The 18,276-nt window shown below is 44.4% G+C and overlaps 1 protein-coding gene across 1 annotated transcript in view; it reads right to left on the bottom strand.

The window, feature by feature from the left end:
• The window catches only part of edc3 (enhancer of mRNA decapping 3 homolog (S. cerevisiae)), a 131,230-nt gene extending 113,783 nt beyond the window's left edge, over positions 1–17,447 (bottom strand). Inside the window, exons 1-3 of the mRNA XM_072492839.1 lie at positions 17,319–17,447; positions 11,405–11,582; positions 7,792–8,102 (exon numbers count right to left, since the gene is read on the bottom strand). Of these exons, the coding sequence (XP_072348940.1) occupies positions 7,792–8,102; positions 11,405–11,568 (475 nt within the window). The 5' untranslated portion in view covers positions 11,569–11,582; positions 17,319–17,447. The remainder of the gene's footprint in view (positions 1–7,791; positions 8,103–11,404; positions 11,583–17,318) is intronic.
• Positions 17,448–18,276: the final 829 nt, after the last annotated feature.

Below are 18,276 nucleotides of genomic sequence, written 5' to 3'. Positions count from 1 at the left end.
GGCAAGAGAAATAAAGGTAATTGGATGGAGGGAGGGAGAGATGAGATAACAAAGAATAAAAGATAGAGTGGTAATTGTTGCAGTGAAGAGACAAAACATTGGTCCAGAGTGTAATGCCCACATAATGAAAAAAGCTCTGCCCAAAAACAAAAAGATTCAAGCGTACAATTACGACAGACGGCGAAAAAAGTTCAAGATGAGGATGAGTTAATGGTCTGATATTATTGAACTCAACATCGAATCCAGAAGCCTAGAAAGCACTCGGGAGAGATGCTGTTCCTCGAGCTTGCAACAGGTTTCACTCAACCACGGCAATAGGCCCAGGACAGAAATCGGAGACTGAGGGCAAGGTGGTGAATTAAAGTGGTCGGTTCAAACCTGGCCTCTGCCAATTAAGTCAATCTCCTCTGATGTGGTGGGCAGGGAACTGCAGGGAAGCCCGGAGCTGGGGACAGAAAAACAGACCAGACCAATACGCCAGTTGAAACTGGATGCAGGGATATTGGTGAAATCAGAAACTGGTGCCTGTAACGTACCTTGAGGCAAGTTGTCTGCAGACTTTCTTGAATAGCAATAAGGTGTCAAAGGACGATATGTAGGCAGCGTGGTAGCACAGTGGTTAGCACAGCTGCTTCACAGCACCAGGGTCCCAGGTTCGATTCCCGGCTTGGGTCAATGACTGTGCAGAGTCTGCACGTTCTCCCTGTGTCTGCGTGGGTTTCCTCCGGGTGCTCCAGTTTCCTCCCACAAGTCCCGAAAGACATGCTTGTTAGGTGAATTGGACATTCTGAATTCTCCCGGTGTACCCGAACAGCCGCCGGAATGTGGCGACTTGGGGCTTTTCACAGTAACTTCACTGCAGTGTTAATGTAAGCCTACTTGTGACAATAAAGATCATCAAACAATCCAACACAAAGGAGTGAAATATTGATAGAAAAATAAATTAAGAAAAAAAAACACTCCTGAGCTTCCCCCCCATCAGATGTAAACACATTCTACCCTTTCTAATGCTGCTTTTAGATTTGCACAACTAAGGCAAGAATCTGAAAGTCAAACGTTAACAAGGCTGGACTATTGAATTAAAACTGGTAGTAATGGCTAAATTGCAACTCTGTTCACCGTTCTTTTGTTGCTCAAACCTTCCAGGCAAGTTTGGGTTAACTTTCAAATGTAAAATAACTTCCAATCAGACTCTCCAGGGGATGAACTAGATTTCACCGATTACACTCAGATCAACTTTGCCACACACAATAAGAGGCACAAAACACAAAGGAGTGGAAAACAAAAACTGCATTTTCCTCAGAGAGCTATCTTGGTTATAAAACACTACTGCTAGTCACATCACAAAGACTTTAAACACCATTCAATGCCAAAGGATCAAAGGAGCTTTTGTAAATTATCCGGTAGCAGCGCAGACCTATCAAAGTGCGCACACAAAGTAAACAATCCAACGTAGTCAGATCAAGTACAACTATAAAAGCAATTATTTTGCAAAGCATCCATAGAGGTTTAAAGCCCAAGTTCCAACACCACAGGTACCAGACTTCAGCCAATCCAATTCATTCTATGTGGTATAACAAAATGACTTGAGTGCACTGGTCACAGCAAAGGACCTGCCAACATACCATCCCGTACCAGCCTCCTCGAACAGGCGCTGGAGTGTGGCGACTAGGGGCTTTTCACAGTAACTTCATTGAAGCCTTCTTGTGACAATAAGCGATTTTCATTTTCATCCGGCTACCACACTGAACATCCTGTGCTCCAATAATAGCTACGCCTCTAGCCAAGCTTCTCCAGTACACCTCCAACACTGGCATCTATCGAATAACGTGCCTAGTCCATAAAAAAAAACAAGCCGAGTTCAATCAGCCAATTCCTGTTCGACTGGTCTACTCAAACATCAGCAAAATGATGGGAGTCACTTGTTATATTTTTGTTGGTTGCCACAAAGAGGAAAAAATAGAGGAGACACCCTCAAAAGATTTTTAAAACAAGTGCCACGTTTATTAAGAGATGTCGTTTCTACAGGGTAAGATGGTGAACTCCCCGATGCCCACGAAAACCCTCCGCTGACGTCACCCGACATTTCACCAACTTGAATATGCAACATCACCCCTTTACGCCTTCAGTGCCAATGACATTTCTTTTGAGCACAAACAGATCCACCCATTACATTACACCATTATGTTTATACATTACACCATTATATTATTTATACATATATACATCAGTAAGACGGTCTCTTTCGAGGACGTCTGTCTCATTTTGGCAATGTCCAACGTTCACGAATTTGGCTCGAGATCACGGAAGGGTCTTCCTGTTCACTTGTTGGTGGCACTTCTGGAGAAACTAACTCATTATCTGTCTCTGTTGGTAATGAAGCTTTTGCACTGACAGATTCAGTATGTTTTTTCTGTAGTCGATCTCAGTTCTGACATATTTCTGGTGAAGAGAAGCTAATAACTGGTCCACGAGCCGACACCAAACTCGTTCATTGTCCGGTTGAACAGTGCAAGATACTGGACCTGTTTTAGCGAGAATGATGGCTGAAGTCCATCTTTCACTCGTGATATAATTCCTAGATAATACTCGTTTGTCCGCTGTTGGCGACACTGCGTTTTGCTCTTTTCACCCGACAATTTCTGAAGTTGCAGGTCGTGTCAAGAGACCTCAATTTCCTCTTGAAAAGTAGCATCGCTGGTGAGCATTGCGTTGTTGAATGTGTGGAATTTCCATACAACATTAGAAAGTTATCACATCTGGGTAAAGATCCTTGATCTCGCAATCCCTCCACCACCGACGCACGTAGCAGCAGTGTACACCATCTACAAGACGTACTGTGGGAACTCACGAAAGCTCCTTAGGCAGCACCTTCCAAACCCACGACCACTAGCACCTAGAAGAATAAGGGCGACAAATACCTGGGAACACCACCTACTGAAGGCTCACCTCCAAGTCACTCACCACCAACTTGGAAATATATCGCCGTTCCTTCAGTCGCTGGATCAAAATCCCAGAACTCCCTCTCTAATAGCACTGTGGGTGTACCTACACCAAATGGACTGCAGCGGTTCATACCACCTTAAGGACAATCAGGGGTGGGTAACAAATGCTGGCCTAGCCAGAAAAGCCCACATCCCGTAAAAAATATATTTTTTAATATTAACCTTTCAAGTCCTTCTACGTTTTTGCCAGATGGCATTTGGTACGGTTACGGGCTTGGAGACACGAAGGTGCACTGCCTGCTTTGATCTGGAGTTTAACTTCAACTCTTGTCATGGAGCCCAGTAACTCCAGAAATACTTTGGCATACTTGTTTAGAAGTTGTTGCACGTCATTCTACGAATCACCAATTTGGTTCATGACGGGCCCAGTTGAGTGTTACCTTTCTCAACCATGGTCTACCAAACAACAATGTGAAGTTTCCTTGGAATGCGTTTTGACCGTTGTCTTCCACATTCAGCCTGATGCATTCCTTCAGTAGTATGACCTCTTCGGTGTACGTCCCAAGGGCAACATCTAATGGTTGTAAAGGTAGATGTTTTAGCTTCGGACTGTAAATTGTCGCAGTTATTTGTGATACTGCAGCGTCCGTATCAACATTTATCTTGATAATTTGTCCATCAAGTTTCGGGTAAACCCAAAAGCGTTGCTGATCTCCTTGTACTGCCAAGACACCAAGCTTACTTCTTTAAGATGACTGGAAACATTGTCCCCTGGTGAGTCTTTAGTTCCAACACTTAACTCATAAACCCGACTGGCTGTATTTCATCATGGTACACTTTTGTGCTGGTGAAGGTTGACGTGACCCAACACGTCTTGGCAATCTGGCCAACCTTACCACAATTTTTTACATTTATTCTCCTGACTCCAATCATTTTCCTGCTGAATGTCCCACTTGAGTAGAGTAATGACAAGGTAGAATTTTGCAGACCTGCTTTCAGCAGTCTCCATCTCATGAACTTTTGCTCGAACTCCAATCTGTCGCTGCAAGTTCCATTGTGTAGTGATTTCAGGGGCAGCATGGTGGCGGAGTGGTTAGCAATAAAACCTCACGGCGCGGAGGACCCGGGTTCGATCCCGGCCCTGGGTCATTGTCTGTGTGGAGTTTGTACATTCGCCCCGTCTACGTGGTTCTCACCCCCTCAACCCAAAGATGTGCAGGGTAGGTGAATTGGCCACGCCAAATTGCCCCTTAATTGGAAAAAAAAAGAATTGGGTACTCTAAATTTATTTTTTTATAGTGATTTCACAGCGGATTTCAGGGATAATGCACCTTCAGTCAACAGTCCACAGATAGATCTGTGCCGAAATATATCATCAAGTGTTTGACCAAATTCACAGTACTTTACTAATTTACGTAGTGGATCAGGAGCCTATGGGAGAAAAATGTCCTTCCAAGATTGTCATTGTCATCAACTCTTTGTAGATCTTCTCTCCTCATTTAGCTGGGTGGACTAGATTTTGTGACAACCATGAATGTTTTTCACCTAACTGAGCTGAGAAAGGTCACAGCATGCAGATTTTCTGCTATCTGATTTGCAACAAGATGCAATTGGAATCTTCCTTCTTTAGAATTCCATGCCTCATAACCCTCATCAAACGCGTTCACAGAGCCACTTTTCAGATCCCGGTTCCCTGGTCTGTACTTCTTCAGCCTTTCTCCCTTCAATTTTGTTTCCCGAAGCAAGCAATCCCCAAGCGCACAGGCAAACTAGCTCTTGCCCGGCCTGAACTATCGCTTCCCGAGTATTGATTGCAGTATCGGCAGCCTTCCAGGCTCCTGTTCCCGTAGCCCATTTGCAATGCCACATACAGGGTCTCTACAGCTTCTACCCACTACAAACAGTAAGTATGCCTGAAAATGTTTTTTTGTTTAAAGAATTCTCCAGAAGCTCACAGTTCAGTCCAATTAATGCTCAAAACCCTTACTCCGCACTAGAGGCAGTCACAATCGACAGCTCCCCAAGATCTGAATTTAATTTTTCTTTATACTTGCCTCAAAGTCGACGATTTTCAGCCTGAATCTCGACAATGGTTTTCTTCTGGTCCCAAATCTTCATCGGTGGTTGTTTGTGGCCCGAATCCTCGTCCCCAGTGCTCTCTTCTGCCATCTTTTTGTTGGTTGCGTGAAGAGAAAATGTAGAGGTGCTGCACTCTAAATTCATAAAAATAGTTTCTTCTAAAGGGGAAGGTGGTGAACTCCCCAAAGCCCATGAAACGCTCCACTGACGTCACTGCACGTCACCAGCAAATAGTGTTACTTGAATACATAACAGCCATTAACAGTGCAATCAGGCCACAAGCCCACATGAATCAAGCTCCCAATCTCAGCCATGGTCAGATGGTATACTCAAGCAAAAAAAGGAAAATCCAAGGAAACCACCCAGAGCATGAAGGTTTCACAGGTAGCAGGTCACTCACACGTCTTCAACATAGTGCAATTCACACACTGGGATATATAGTTCACAGTATCTTCGGATACAGTTCACAGCATCTCAAGTTTGTTACTTCCAGTGCCATAGGCCCTTAAAATACATTGGAAATACTAATTATCTGCCACATCCACAAGATTAACTGTTCAATTTTGCAGGTTAGAGGACTGTCCCGTCAGTATCGCAAAATCTCAGACAGAAGTAGAAAATGCTAACAATACACAGCAATTCAGGCGACATCCATTGTGAAAAAGAAGCGCTAGTGTTCCTTTTCTCCTGTTACTCGATCTTTTTCACCCCAGTCCACTGATCGATGATCATTTTGAATCTGCAGTATTATTCAGGATGTTTTTTCTTTGCCATGAATTCAGCAACAAGTCAAAGCTGTTTACACAGTGGCGCAGTGTTTAGCATTTCTGCCTCATGGCGCCGAGGACCCGGGTTTGATCCCGGCCCTGGGTCACCGTCCGTATGGAGTTTGCGCATCCTCCCAGTGTCTGCGCGGGTCTCACCCCCACAACACAAAGACGTGCAGGGTAGGTGGATTGGCCATGATAAATTGCCCCTTTATTGGGAGAAAGAAAAATGAATTGAGTACTCTAAATTTGTTTTAAAAATTCAAAGCTGTTTGAGCAGAATTGTGCCAGAGCAGGTTGCAAGAAAGCCAAGGAGCCGACTATCCTTCCTATCAGATATCTGTTCATCATTTTTGAGTGCGGTAGCCTTTAATTTTTTTTCTTTAAATTAAGGAGACCTGCATTTTACAGTATATTGTAATTATTTGTACCCTGAAATGTTCCATCATTGTGAATCCTTTCATTATTTTATAGTTTATTATAAAAAACAAGTACAACTGTTCTGAATTATGATTCCTTGCTTCACTTGCATCGTCATCACAATTGGGCACTTGCCACCATAATGATTTTTCAATAAACTAATTATCCATCCACAAATTACTCTTGGAGCAAACTAAAAACACATCCAAACAAAGCAGGTCATGAGTTAATTTTCCTATTGATTGATGATTCAGAGTGTTTTCAATTCCACTGCCAACCGTTGTTGGCTTTGTAACATGGTGAAATTAAAAGTGGAGCCTTAAAATGGTAATTATTGCTCTATCCAACTAAGCGCCACATGGGGATCCAGAGGTGAAGTAAATAGTCAGTTGGCTGGTTCGTGATGCAGGGTGACGCCAACAGCAATTCCCATACCAGTTGAGGTTACCCATGGTGGACCTGCCTTCTCAACCATGCCCGTCACCTGAGGTGTGGTGGCCCTCTAGTTCAATCGCTAACAGTTCGTTCTCTCTCTCAAAGGGTAGAGCAGCCAGTGGTTCTCAGGGAGTATGGCGAATATTTTTTTGTCTAAAACACCCAATTTCTCTCAAGGTGCCATCGCTTTTTATGCACTAAATTAAAAAATATTTAAAATATTCCAATTGATAAGAGTCACAGTTAATGCACTGTGCAATGACACCCATGAAACTTTCAATCTCCCTCGAATGCTTCCCTCAATTGCACTTTTCAGTTGAGAGATTGATAATAGTTCTGGTGAAAACCACATCACAACCAAATTTCTCTGGGAATCCTACTGTTATCCATTGAAAGGGGAAAGCTATTTGTAGATCCCTCACCAAATCAATTTTTTGCCTTCATAAATCATGAGCAAAACAGTTCACCACTTGTGCACTGAAGTGTATAAAGTAGTGGAACATGAGGGTGGCACTGTGGTTAGCACTGCTGCCTCACAACGCCAGAGACCCGGGTTTGATTCCGACCTTGGGTTTGCACATTCCCCCCCGTGTCTGCATGTGTTTCTTCCGGGTGCTCTGGCTTCCTCCCACAAAAGGTGTGCAGGTTCGGTGGGGTTACGGCAGGGCAAGTGGACATCGATAGGGCGCTCATTCAGACAGTCGGTGCCAGTTCGATGGGCCGAATATTCTCCTTCTACACTATAGGGATTCTATTTTTATTTATTTTTTACTAAATTTATAGTGCCCAATTCACTTTTTTCCAAGGGGTGGTTTAGTGGGGCCAATCCACCTAGCCTGCACATCTTTGGATTGTGGGGTCGAAACCCACCCAAACACAGGGAGAACATGCAAACTCCATACAGACAGTGACCCAGAGCCTGAATCGAACCTGGGACCTCGGCACAGTGAGGCAGCAGTGCTAACCACTGCCTCACCGTGCTGTCCGGGGAGGATTCTATTTTTCTATCAAACAAAATGATGAACATTTCTAACAGCTGTCTTCAGATAAATTTATATTTGCCAAAACAGCCATGTCCAAGGTTCAAAGTGAATTATTTGAATATTGCAGTACGGTCCTCAAATATCCCATCCCGACCTACTTACAGGAATTATGTCTCCGACGAAACGCTTTAGACGGAGTAAGGACAGAGTCCATGTGCCGGTCCACATAGCTTTTCGAATATTGCTGAGGTGACGTGACCAGGTCCTGAACCTTGAGTTCCGTCCGTCGTGGAATCGCTTGTGGAGCACTTCCTGAAGCGTTTGGTTTCTTCACACCCTTGCCGGAGCCATTCTGAGATGAGTAAGCATTGTGTGACAAACAGGCAGGCGTGAACACGGATGGCTGAGTCAGGCCGGTGTCCAGCTGCAAGTGCGGGATGTCTAATATTTTGAGGTCTTTGATATCAATGGCACTGCAAAAACATAAGGCAGAAAATGGAATTGCACAGAACAGCAACTTCAAATTTAATCCCTGAGCGCTGATAGATGGGAACACTATACATTGAAATCAGAGATATAAATGCGAATAGAAATTACCGTGGTATTACTCGACAATCTTAACAAAAAAAACAAATCGCAACAAGGTTGATTTATGTTCAGCATTCAATCAATATGAAGTTAAAAGCACTCAAAATATAAAACAATGTGTTTATCTAACAAAACACGAAGTAATTCCTAATAGTGCAGACACTGTGATAATCCTGCAACTGCAAATTAACATGCTTTCCTGACAGCCTCGCATTCCAAGTATTCTTCTTTGCATCATTGTATTATATAGCCAGAAAACAGGAGTAAAGACATTTGCATGCATGGTATGTTGGTGCAAGCAGAGATTGTTCCCTCCATATTTTGGTCCGCCAACTTCAACAGCTGTCAAAACATCAGCATAGTATTGCAAAGTTTTGAATCTCCGCTGCTTGACATCTGGAACAACTTTTTTTTAATGAACATGCCCGCCTGCAAGGGTCTCCAATTTAAACACGAAAGGTCACTGATTAAATTCAGCAAAATTCACACAAAGCATTTTGGAAGAATTATGAGAATTTTAGATCAAGAAATATCAAGGGCCAGAATATCAGGCAACATCTGCATGAGAACTTTACTGGCACTGCTCTGTTTCCCCCCCCCCCCCCCCGCAGTTTAGCTTTGCATGCCCCAAGTCACATCAGTACCGTCATGAAGATTTGAGTGCAATTAGCCAGAAACATATTTAAACTACAATCATTTTAACAGCATCAAAAATATTACTTGTACTACAAGTACAAGCGTTGTTCGCCCAAATAAAGTTTTCTTTAAAAAAATTTAGAGGAGCCAATTATTTTTTTCCCAATTAAGGGGCAATTTAGTGTGGCCAATCCACCTAACCTGCACATCTTTGGGTTGTGGGGGTGAAACCCACGCAGACACGGGGAGAATGTGCAAACCTCACACGGACAGTGGCCCAGGGCCTGGACGCCCCAAACAACTTTTGCCTGGAGATAGCAATTTGGGCAATATAACTCCAGAGTAAAATACTGGTGGCTACCAGCCTAGCTACTGGTGATGGTGGTGGCAGGTTGACAGGAATTGTTACAGATTGTGAAAGTTTATTAGCCGATGTACATTTTACTGTATATTTCTATAAATCTACATATTAACACACTATTCCTGTTGACAAAAACATACTTCCTGTTTTGTGTTGACTTTCGCCGTTATAAATGTGGACATATGAATTTATAAGAGATACTGCCTGTGCTATCTTGTTACGCTCAGTTAAATCCTCTAGCTAGTGGTGGTGCTATAGCATCGCCGTTTTTCACCTGCCAAGTCCTCTGCCTGTATTGCAAGCAAACACCTATGTGCCAAACAAGTCTTTCCCAAAGTGTCAGGATGTTGATATTTCACTGCTCTCCAGAATCATTTTAGGTAGCCACATATATTTACATAGCAACTTTAACATGGTAAAATGTTACGAGGCACTTTGCAACATTATAAAACGAAACATGACACTTGTCATGACACACAAGGAGACATTAGATCTGATGACCAAAAGCTCCATTAGAGGTGGGTTTTTAGGAGTGTCTTAAAAGGGTAAAAGCAAGGTACAATCATCGATGATGGAGCGGTTCAAATCGGGGGTGCTGAAGAGGACAAATTTATAGAAGTGCAGTTATCTTAAAGGATTGTGGTATAGGAGGAGGTTGTGGGAATAAGGAGGGATGGGGCCATGCAGAAATTTCAAAACAAGGATGAGAACTTTTAATTCAAGATGTTACTTGACTGCAAGCCAATATAGGTCATTGAGCACAGGTGACTTGGTGCAAGTTAAAACACAGGAAGCAAATTAAAATCGTAATAGAGAACTTAAATATTGCATTGACACGGGTGGCGCAGTGGTTGGCACTGCTGCCTATGGCGCTGCCAATTCTGATGCTAAACACCATTCTTCAGTTATCAGAGGCCTTTAAAATTTTGAAGTGATGGAAAGGCAGAGAATGATAGAATTTACAGTGCAGAAGGAGGACATTCGGCCCATTACCGGCGCTTGGAAAGAGCATCCTACTTAAGCCCATGCCTCCACCCTATCCCCATAAAACCTCCTAACTTTTTGGAAGACCAAAGAAAATCCGGTGCCAGTGGTCTGGAGTGAGAAGACAGAAATAGATTCGTAAATTATTTAGTAAGAAGATTTACAACACCAGGTTAAAGTCCAACAGGTTTGTTTCGAGCCTGGGACCTCGGTGCCGTAAGACTGCAGTGCTACCACTACGCCACCGTGCTGCCCAATAAAGTAGGAGTTAAGGGGCTCAGCAGGGGAGTTTGAGAAAAGGTAGGGGATGTTTCTGACCGTGTTTGAGGAGCTGTTCGTTGCAGGGGGGTGGGGTGAAAAAGGAGAAAAATCTGTACAAACTGTATAGTTGATTGTTGGGAAGGATGTTTCCTGGGGTGTTTATTTGCTGTAACCTACTTTGATACAAGTTTGAATAAAATGAGTTTTTAAAAAAAACTAATTCGGGTGAACTAAGGGAGCTGAGCCAGTCAGTTACCCGTCAAATCTATGGAGGCACACCACTTGGCTGCACACGTAATAAGAATTTTCATGAGGGCAACATCAAGAGCTTGTTGGAATGCAATCGGGTGAAAGTTAGGTTCTCCATTGATCTGGTAGTAGTAGACATGTCATAGCTTAATGAACATAAGACCATAAGATATTGGAGCAGAATTGGGTCATTTGGCCCATCGAATCTGCTCCGCCATTCGATCATGGATTATATGTCTCTCATCCCCATGAGCTCCAGCTTAAATAAAATAGATGAAACTGCTTTATTTTCTAACCTGACAAAGAAGGTTTCAAGCTAGGACAATTCTGTTCAGCTAAATGTCTAAGTGTGTCCTAACTCCACAAAGTGACTCCAGTGACAGAACAAAAAGCGGCTAATCATCTTGGTCTAACACTTCCCAAGCCTCAACAAGGACCAACGGGTAACCCGTTACAAACCCTGTCAATGGTGATTGAGGAATTGTGGGGAGGCATGCAGCTGCGTAAATTCCCGATTTACACAATCGTTCATAGGTGCTCAATAGCTCAAAAGTGCTCCCCAAACAGCACCCAAGTTTAAGGGCCCAAGATTCACAATTGTACTGCTGGGTGCTTATGGCTGAAGTTCACGTTCTAATGGCATTCGACAGCCGCAATTTGTTAGCATTGTTAAGTTGCTGAAGTAAGAGCACTTACCTAAACGTTAACTCAGGAACTGAACACTTCACTCCATTGCGGAACGGTTGTGTTAGAGATATCGTCTGACTGCCTTGATCCACTGCAGAGATTTTGCCCTGATACACTCCAAGTGTCTCTCCACAGTTAATAGAAACAAGGCTCCCAATCCAATTTACAGCCATCCTTTACAGCACAACTAAAAGAGTCAAGGAAACAGAGATGCAGAATGAAATAAATGTATCTGAATTAATTTTTAAGTTGATCTGTAAACGATTAGCAGTGCTATTGACAGACACTGCAATTCGCAAAACACACAAGACGAGAAACCGGTGTTATAGCAAATGCAGAAAGTAACATTTGCACCAAATTCCTTTTTTAAAAAAAAATTTTAGAGTACCCAATTCATTTTTTCCAATTTAAGGGACAATTTAGCATGACCAATCCACCTACCTGCACATCCTTGGGTTATGGGGATGAGACCCACACGGACACGAGGAGAACGTGCAAAATCCATACGGACAGTGACCCGGGGCTGGGATCAAACTCGGGTCCTCAGCGTCGTGAGGCAGCAGTTCACCACCCCTTGCATCAAATTCCTACTCTACTGTATTATCCAATTTTTCTTTCTTTCTGATAGCGGACATAGTTTACCTAAAAAAATGTTTTTAAAGGGGACAGCACTGTGGCACAGTGATTAGCACTGCTGCCTCACGGCGCCGAGGTCCCAGGTTCAATCCCGGCCCTGGGTCACTGTCCGTGTGGCTTTGCACGTTCTCCCCATGTTTGCTTGAGTTTCGCCCCACAAACCAAAGATGTGCAGGTTAGGTGGATTGCCCACGCTAAATTGCCCCTGAATGGAAAAAAACTAAATGTGATACTCAAAATTTATTTTTTAAAACGTAAATTATGAAATACATTGTGGCACTTAATTTTGCAGAACACTATCAATTTTTAGTTAACAGGCCTGTCAAAACATATCTTTTCAAAGTTCTTTTTGCAACTAAGCTTCATTGATCAAAAAAAGTGTTCTCTCAACAGTTCAGTGACCTTATGTACTTAATATCCAAACCATGCAGACCAGGAAATTCCATGGATTGATCTGTGATCTCTGTTGAATTAGTTGGTTTGAACTTGAATTTGGAGCTGGGACTAAAGTTTATTTCATTCCCTCCAGTTTGTCAGGCATAACTTCCACATCTCTCATTTCTGAGCATGCCTCCTATTGGAAGTGCGCCTCTCAAGTGAAAGCGGGTGAGCTCAGATTTCCTATTAGTGAGGGTGGCACTGTGGCAGAGTGGTTAGCACTGCTGCCTCACGGCACTGAGGACCCAGGTTCGATCCCGGCCCTGGGTCACTGTCCGTGTGGAGTTTGCACATTCGCCCCGCGTCTGTTTGGGTCTCACCCCACAACCCAAAGATGTGCAAGGTAGTGAATTGGCCACGCTAAATTGTCCTCAATTGGAAACAAAATTGGGTATTTTAAATTTTAAAATAAAGTTTCTCCAACTAGTGGAAACATCCTCGCCACATTCACTCTATCTAGGCCTCTCAATATTCTGTAAGTTTCAATGAGATCCCCCACTCATCCTTCTAAACTTCATTGAGAACAGATGCAGAGCCCTCAACCACTCCTCAAATAACAAGTCTTTCATTCTGGGGATCATTCTTGTGAACCTCATCTGGGCCCTCTCCAAAGCCAGCACATCTTTCCTTAGGCATGGGGCCCAAAACTGCTCAAATACGCCAAATAGGGTCTGACCAGAGCCTTATATTGCCTCGGAAGTACATCCCTGCTCTTGTATTCTAGCCCTCTCGACATGAATGCTAACATTACATTTGCCTTCCTAACTGCCAATCTGAACCAGCATATTAACCTTAACAAAATCCTGAAAAGGACTCCTAAGTCCCTTTGTGTTTCTGATTTCCTAAGCCTTTTCCCATTTAGAAAATAGTCTATAAGACCATAAGACATAGGAGTGGAAGTAAGGCCATTCGGCCCATCGAGTCCACTCCACCATTCAATCATGGCTGATTTCAACTCCATTTACCCGCTCTCTCTCCATAGTCCTTAATTCCTTGAGAAATCAAGAATTTATCAACTTCTGTCTTAAAGACACTCAACGTCCCGGCCTCCACCGCCCTCTGCGACAATGAATTCCACAGACCCACCACTCTCTGGCTGAAGAAATTTCTCCTCATCTCTGTTCTAAAGTGGCTCCCTTTTATTCTAAGGCTGTGCCCCCGGGTCCTAGTCTCCCCTGCTAATGGAAACAACTTCCCTACATCCACCCTATCTAAGCCATTCATTATCTTGTAAGTTTCTATTAGATCTCCCCTCAACCTCCTAAACTCCAATGAATATAATCCCAGGATCCTCAGACGTTCATCGTATGTTAGGCCTACCATTCCTGGGATCATCCGTGTAAATCTCCGCTGGACCCGCTCCAGTGCCAGTATGTCCTTCCTGAGGTGTGGGGCCCAAAATTGCTCACAGTATTCTAAATGGGGCCTAACTAATGCTTTATAAAGCTTCAGAAGTACATCTCTGCTTTTATATTCCAAGCCTCTTGAGATGAATGACAACATTGCATTTGCTTTCTTAATTACGGACTCAACCTGCAAGTTTACCTTTAGAGAATCCTGGACTAGGACTCCCAAGTCCCTTTGCACTTCAGCATTATGAATTTTGTCACCGTTTAGAAAATAGTCCATGCCTCTATTCTTTTTTCCAAAATGCAAGACCTCGCACTTGCCCACGTTGAATTTCATCAGCCATTTCTTGGACCACTCTCCTAAACTGTCTAAATCTTTCTGCAGCCTCCCCACCTCCTCCATATTACCTGCCCCTCCACCTATATGCCTCTATTCTTCCTACCAAGTTTTTTCCACGTTGTATTCTATCTGCCACTTGTTCGCCCACTCTCCTAGCCAGTTCAGGTTCTTCTGCAGCCTCCCTACTTCCTCAACACTTCCTGTCATCTACATATCTTTGTATCATCTGCAAACTTAGCACAATGCCCTCAGTTCCTTCTTCCAGATCATGAATGTGTATTGTGAATAGCTGTGATCCCAACACTGACCCCTGTGGAACACCACTAGTCACTGGCTGCCATCCTGAAAAGAACCCCTTTATCCCCACTCTCCATCTTCTGCCAGTCAGCCAATTCTCGATCCATGCCAGTATCTTGTCCCTAATACCATGGGTTCTAATCTTATTTTTAGCACCCTCCTGTACAGCCTTCTGGAAATCCAAATAGATCACATCCACTGGTTCTCCTTTGTCTAACTTTGTTATCTCTTCAAATTATGATGCAGGCACTTTTAAGGAGACCAGTTTAGAAAAGGTGAAGGAGAAAAATCAAGCAACATTAAAAAAACTCCTTTTAAATCACTTCCAAACCCAAAATGAACTAATCTTTGTTCAGAAACATGGATAATTAGAATTCAACAAACTTTGCATATTAAAAATGATTTTTTCTCCATTCCTTGCTGGTGTTAAAATCAAAATTGTTTGTATTTTAATTATTCTTCCCTCTTCCATTAACATTCATGTGTCACGTATCAATCCTCAACCAAAACAGGGAGGCAGGCAACTACCCTGCCTCCTTCATCTCCGACAAGATAGTCACAAAATTAGCGAACACGAAAAACTCCTGGCATGGAAGTGCCTGGCCTCCCATGTGGTGGACTTGTCTTTAGTGACTGCACTGTGGGGAGGGAGTCCTCAACCTCCTGTGGATATCACCCCGGGGTACAACACCTTTCAACATCTTGAATCACAGAAATACTTCAACAAAATAGTCTCAAGTAACCTCATGCAACAAGTCATTTTTTAAAAATAAAATCAGATTGTGCACTATTAATCCTATGTTCTTACATCTATGAATGTCACTTATCTCTGTAGTTCTCGTAACTGAAAAATTAGTCAATTTGATTCCGATTAAGGGCAATGTATTTACCGCATATATAAAGTGGCTACACAAGAACAGATACTTAAAATCCCAAGAAAAGGTCTGGAGGCTAAAACACAGCATCCAGTGTTATGGCTGTGGTAGATATTTTTTCTTTATTCTTTCATAGGATGAGGACTTCGCTGGCAAGGCCAACCCATTGGTCATCCCTAATTGGCCTTGAACTGAATTGCTTTTCAGAGAGCAATTAATAGTCTACTAAATTGCTATAGGTCTAGAGTCACGTATGGGTTTCCTACCCTAAAGGGTATTAGTGAACCAAATGGGTTCTTACAACAATCAATGATGGTTTCGTGATCAGCATTACTGGGACTAGCTTTCAATTCCAAATTTATTAACTGAATTAAGTCCACCAGCTGTCTTGGTGGGATCCAAACCGGTCTTCCGAGGACATTAATCTGGGTGCCTGGTTTGTGACATTACCACTGCACCACCATCTCCCTGGAGCAGAAAATATTGAACCTGTACCCTCACAGTAAAGACTGAAATTGTAAGCAATTTCTTTTTTTAAATTAAAATTTAGAGTACCCAATTCATTTTTTCCAATTAAGGGGCAATTTAGCGTGGCCAATCCACCTACCCTGCACATCTTTTGGGTTGTGGGGACGAAACCCACGCAGACACGGGGAGAATGTGCAAACTCCACAGGGACAGTGGCCCAGAGCCAGGATTGAACCTGGGACCTCGGCGCCGTGAGGCTGCAGGGCTAACCCACTGCGCCACCGTGCTGCCCAGCAATTTCTAAACAAGGATTGACTCACATGCATGAGCGTGCACATTTCTCTCTCTCTCGCGATCCCTTAACCAAAACCACTCCTCCCAAGTCAGTACATAACACAGTGGTGAGCTGTCTGAACTTGTCCAGATTCAAGCGCACTGAGACAGAGACAAAAGCAAAATGCTTCGGTTCAGACGAAGGACACAGCAGATTCACTCTGTTTCTCTCCACAACTGCTGTGTGACCAGCTGAGTATTCCCAGCAGTTTGGGGAAGGAGGAGAGGAGACAGAGAAAAAATGTCCAGTCTAATGCTTCTGGAAGTATTTGCAGCACCAGGTGCTGTAACTCCATGGAGGCTGGGAAGGATTGTGGCTCTGTTCAGCAGTCATATTGGACTCGAGATATTATGGTTCTGACGAAGGACACCAAACATCCACTCTGTTTCTCGCTCTCCACAACTGCTGTATGACCTGCTGAGTATTTCCAGCACATTGCTGAGGCTCTAGTTGGGGAAGGAAGGAAGGAAGGAGAGAAGAGAAACAGGGGGATGGTAAGAGACTTAAATGGCAACATCCAGTCGAATACTTTTGGAAGTGGCAGCTGTACAGGTACCATAACTCCACTGGGTAGGATTAAAGTCAGAGGATTACTCTCCGTTCGGAAGAAGTCGTTTCTTTGAATAAATTCAAGAGTACCCAATTTCTTTTTTCCCCAATTAAGGGGCAATTTAGCACAGCCAATCCACCTACCCTGCGCATCTTTTTGGGTTGTGGGAGAGAGGCCCACGCAGACACGGGGAGAATGTGCAAACTCCGCACAGACGGCGACCCGGGGACGGGATCGAACCTGGGTCCCCGCTGCCCACGAGGCAGCAGTACCTACCACTGCGCCACCCCTGAAATGCCACGGTTCTGACAAACATGCGGCCGGTTCCTCTCCCCACAGACGCTGCCGGACCTGCTGAGCATTTCCAGCACTTCTTCTGGATCTTCAGATTTCCAGCATGCCCACGTTTTAAGTGTGCAAGTGGGAAGCTGAGGGGTGGGAGGTTATTAATGAGAGAGCAGCAAACAGTGGGCTGCTGGGGGGGGGGGGGGGGTGCTGGCTTTGCAAGTTGAATGGACTGGTGTCGGGAGTAGGCCCCATCCAACTCCCAGCTGCAGCCATCCACACGTCTTCCAGAACACTAAACCTCCCCCGCCGTTTCCAAAACGCGTTTTCCCGGTTGGACGCGACCCTTACGTTTGTAAGTGAGCGGCCGGGCTAGGCAGCGGCCCTCACAGAAGCCGGGCAGCGACGACAGCCAGGGCACCCGCGCACCGCTCCGCCATCGTCCCCACACGCTCGCGCCTGCGCGCTGGCGGCACGCAGACGTCACTTCCCCTTAGCAACCGGACCCGCTTCCGGTCTGACTCCCCGGGTCGCCAGGCTCTCCATCCAGAAGCTCAGGTTAATGCCCTGGGGTTGGGGAAGGGGGACAACTTAAAATCCCATCACCTGGTATAACTTAAATTCAGTTTAAAAATCTGGATGTGGGTTGATAGTCTTTTTTTAAATTCAGAGTACCCAATTTTCCAATTAAGGGCAATTTGGCGTCGCAAATCCACCTACCTTCCATGCCTGGCGGGGGTGCTTCATTGGCCCACTGTAATTATAGAGTCATAGCTTTTACAGTGCAGAAGGGGGCCATTTCGACCCATCGAGTCTGCACCGGCCCTTGGAAAGAGCACCTTACTCAAGCCCACACCTCCAGGGCAGCACGGTGGTGCAATGGTTTGCACTGCTGCCTCACGGCACCGAGGTCCCAGGTTTGATCACAGCTCTGGGTCACTGTCCGTGTGGGGTTTGCACATTCTCCCCGTGTTTGCGTGGGTTTTGCCCCCCACAACCCAAAGACGTGCAGGGTAGGTGGATTGGCCAGGCTAAATTCATAGATTATCATAGAATTTACAGTGCAGAAGGAGGCCATTCGGCCCATCGAGTGTGCACCGGCTCTTGGAAAGAGCACTCTACCCAAACTCACACCTCCACCCTATCCCCATAATCCAGTAACCCCGCCCAACACTAAGGGCAATTTTGGACACTATCATGACCAATCCACCTAACCTGCACATCTTTGAACTGTGGGAGGAAACCGGAGCACCCGGAGGAAACCCACGCATCCACGGGGAGGATGTGCAGACTCCGGACAGACAGTAAC

The sequence above is a fragment of the Scyliorhinus torazame genome, chromosome 30, assembly GCF_047496885.1.
Source record: "Scyliorhinus torazame isolate Kashiwa2021f chromosome 30, sScyTor2.1, whole genome shotgun sequence".
NCBI lineage: Eukaryota > Metazoa > Chordata > Chondrichthyes > Carcharhiniformes > Scyliorhinidae > Scyliorhinus > Scyliorhinus torazame.
The sequence above is the reverse complement of the archived record's forward strand: the minus strand, read 5'-3'. Positions and strand labels throughout refer to the sequence as shown.